Source organism: Eimeria maxima, genomic scaffold, assembly GCF_000499605.1.
Source record: "Eimeria maxima Weybridge genomic scaffold, Emw_scaff3194, whole genome shotgun sequence".
Lineage (NCBI taxonomy): Eukaryota > Apicomplexa > Conoidasida > Eucoccidiorida > Eimeriidae > Eimeria > Eimeria maxima.
The window spans coordinates 1-2,413 of record NW_013566044.1 but is presented as its reverse complement, the minus strand read 5'-3'; the positions used below and the strand labels follow the sequence as shown (position 1 = coordinate 2,413).

Below are 2,413 nucleotides of genomic sequence, written 5' to 3'. Positions count from 1 at the left end.
TGGCGAGGCTTGGGGCTGGCTAGGAGCCATTTGCTTCAAGCTAACTGCTTTCGCAGGTGGGATGAGCTCTACACAACTTGGCCTCAGTGACTGTCGACGTTGCGGATGAACCTTTACTGACAGACGTAGCTCAGTAGATCCACCCGACTGCGTTTCCCTGTGTGTGCAGAGATTGCTGCATTGGCTGCCTGGGGCACCTCTTCATTTGAAGTACTTGACGCTGTATACACCGTCATGCTTGGTGTCTCCATCAGCGTTGCTTTCCTCTGGTCTCTTTTCTTTGAACCAGCGAGTCATCGCTTCGACGTGCTTCTTACCCAATCGGCCATGAGAAATGAATATTACAAGTCTCGCAACGCCATGGCATATTATGGCCCTGCAATTGTAAATGCTGACGGTCAAATCGACATTGCTGCTGCTGCGCAGCAAGCTCAGGCATGTTTAAACTGCACGTCGTGCTAGACCATTGGCGATAACCGCGTGCAAGGCTCCTGCTCGTTGCGGCGCTGATACCACGAGTCCCTAGCACAGGCTAGGGACTGTCTTCGCGGTGAAAGGCAACCTGTAGCGACACATTCCGATGTAGTGTATCCCTCATTAGTTCAAAGGGATTGCTTGCGCATGTAAGAATAAGCGGCACCGAATGAGGAGGAGTGTTAACCCGCAGTGCCAGCAATGCTTCAGTTTCTAGCTTTAGGTCACGAACAGCAATGCACCGCCGTGCTCCAATACAGGCCATATATTTTCGTCATAAATGGCCGTTTCATGCACAACTATTTGTATGCAAGCATCGCGACTTCCGGTGCACTACAAGCAATTTGCCCTTTAATCAACCGCAAAAGCCGTTAACGGCATCCATTATAGTTGCTATATTCTATCGATAGAGCCGAAGGAGCAAACAAACATGCCGTTTTGTCGGTGAAGGTAAGGTTCGAAGCCCTTCCCTCCTGGCTTTTTGATTCTTGTCGTTGTGTGTGGCCCGGTTGACCATTCGTTGAGTTCCATAACAGTGCACTACAGACATCGCAAGAGTCCTTATTTCAGCTCAGGAGGCACGGAAATATAGTTCCTGCGTATCGTCACTGGGTAGCGTATTGTACTACTATGGCATAGACGTTCTTGCAGGCAGACAGGGGCAGGTGTAAGGAATTTTATCTGTTAACCCCATAGGCGGTACATATTCCACAGCGCAGGAGGATATCCTGGTATAAATGAGCCATTTAGATGACACAAAGTACCAGATCCACACGCCAGTAAAGGTATACTTGGGCTGCACGGCTTGAAGTTGAACCACAGTTCGATTCGCGCTACACAGTCTCAAGAGAAGCTTTTCCCAACATTTTGAACGGAAGTTGGCTAAAGTTTACTTTTAAAAACAGTAGTTTTTAAATATCAGAATGCTTCTAAAATGGGCAAGTGAAGCAGCTCCTATATTCTAGTAAATTAGTTGCAATACCACCGTTAGTACCAACGTGCCGAATGCACAATGCGATTTTATGGGGCGGGGAACGCTACTGAGGGGTTTTGAATAACTGGCCGATACTCTGGAGGTGATTCCATCTTCATAGAAACATCACGGTTTGATTAGCAGCAGCCTAGGCAGGCTTGAGCCTGCTCTGCAGCGGCAGCGATGTCGATTTCACCGTCAGCATTTACAACAGCAGGGCCATAATATGCCATGGCGTTGCGAGACTTGTAATATTCATTTCTCATGGCCGATTGGGTAAGAAGCACGTCGAAGCGATGACTCGCTGGTTCAAAGAAAAGAGACCAGAGGAAAGCAACGCTGATGGAGACACCAAGCATGACGGTGTATACAGCGTCAAGTACTTCAAATGAGGAGGTGCCCCAGGCAGCCAATGCAGCAATCTCTGCACACACAGGGAAACGCAGTCGGGTGGATCTACTGAGCTACGTCTGTCAGTAAAGGTTCATCCGCAACGTCGACAGTCACTGAGGCCAAGTTGTGTAGAGCTCATCCCACCTGCGAAAGCAGTTAGCTTGAAGCAAATGGCTCCTAGCCAGCCCCAAGCCTCGCCAGCTCCCTCAGAGTGGTACGTCTCCAGGAAGAACATGGACCTGAGCACAAGGGACTCTCCAAAATGCGCATCGGCGATGTAAGATTCCCATAGAAAGCCACAAAGTAAAGGGGCCCTACGAACAAACCGTAAGATTTAGTGTTGTTGGATCTTGTCCCAGAACTCACCCGGCGTAGAAGAACAACGCGAAAGCGTCGCAAACCCGTGAAGTGAAGAAGATCAACCACGAAGAGCCACCACCAAAGTTTTTACTCATCCAAGGGTCATCAAAGTAGTAGTTGGCGGAGTAAAAGACTAGAAGCGCCAAAGTAGACGCGAAAACTCCGAAGGAGGAAGCTTGTTGCAAAAACTTGGTTCCGGCGCGATATCCCCGT

The 2,413-nt window shown here is 49.1% G+C and overlaps 1 protein-coding gene across 1 annotated transcript; it reads right to left on the bottom strand.

Annotated features, from left to right (window-relative positions):
• Positions 1-1,584: 1,584 nt before the first annotated feature.
• On the bottom strand, positions 1,585-2,413 carry EMWEY_00060150 (hypothetical protein, conserved; the record flags this gene model as incomplete). Its single annotated transcript, XM_013481360.1, has 3 exons — positions 1,585-1,871; positions 1,985-2,079; positions 2,207-2,413. Coding segments are annotated over 3 exons (589 nt in total), but the record flags the coding sequence as incomplete, so codon positions are not given.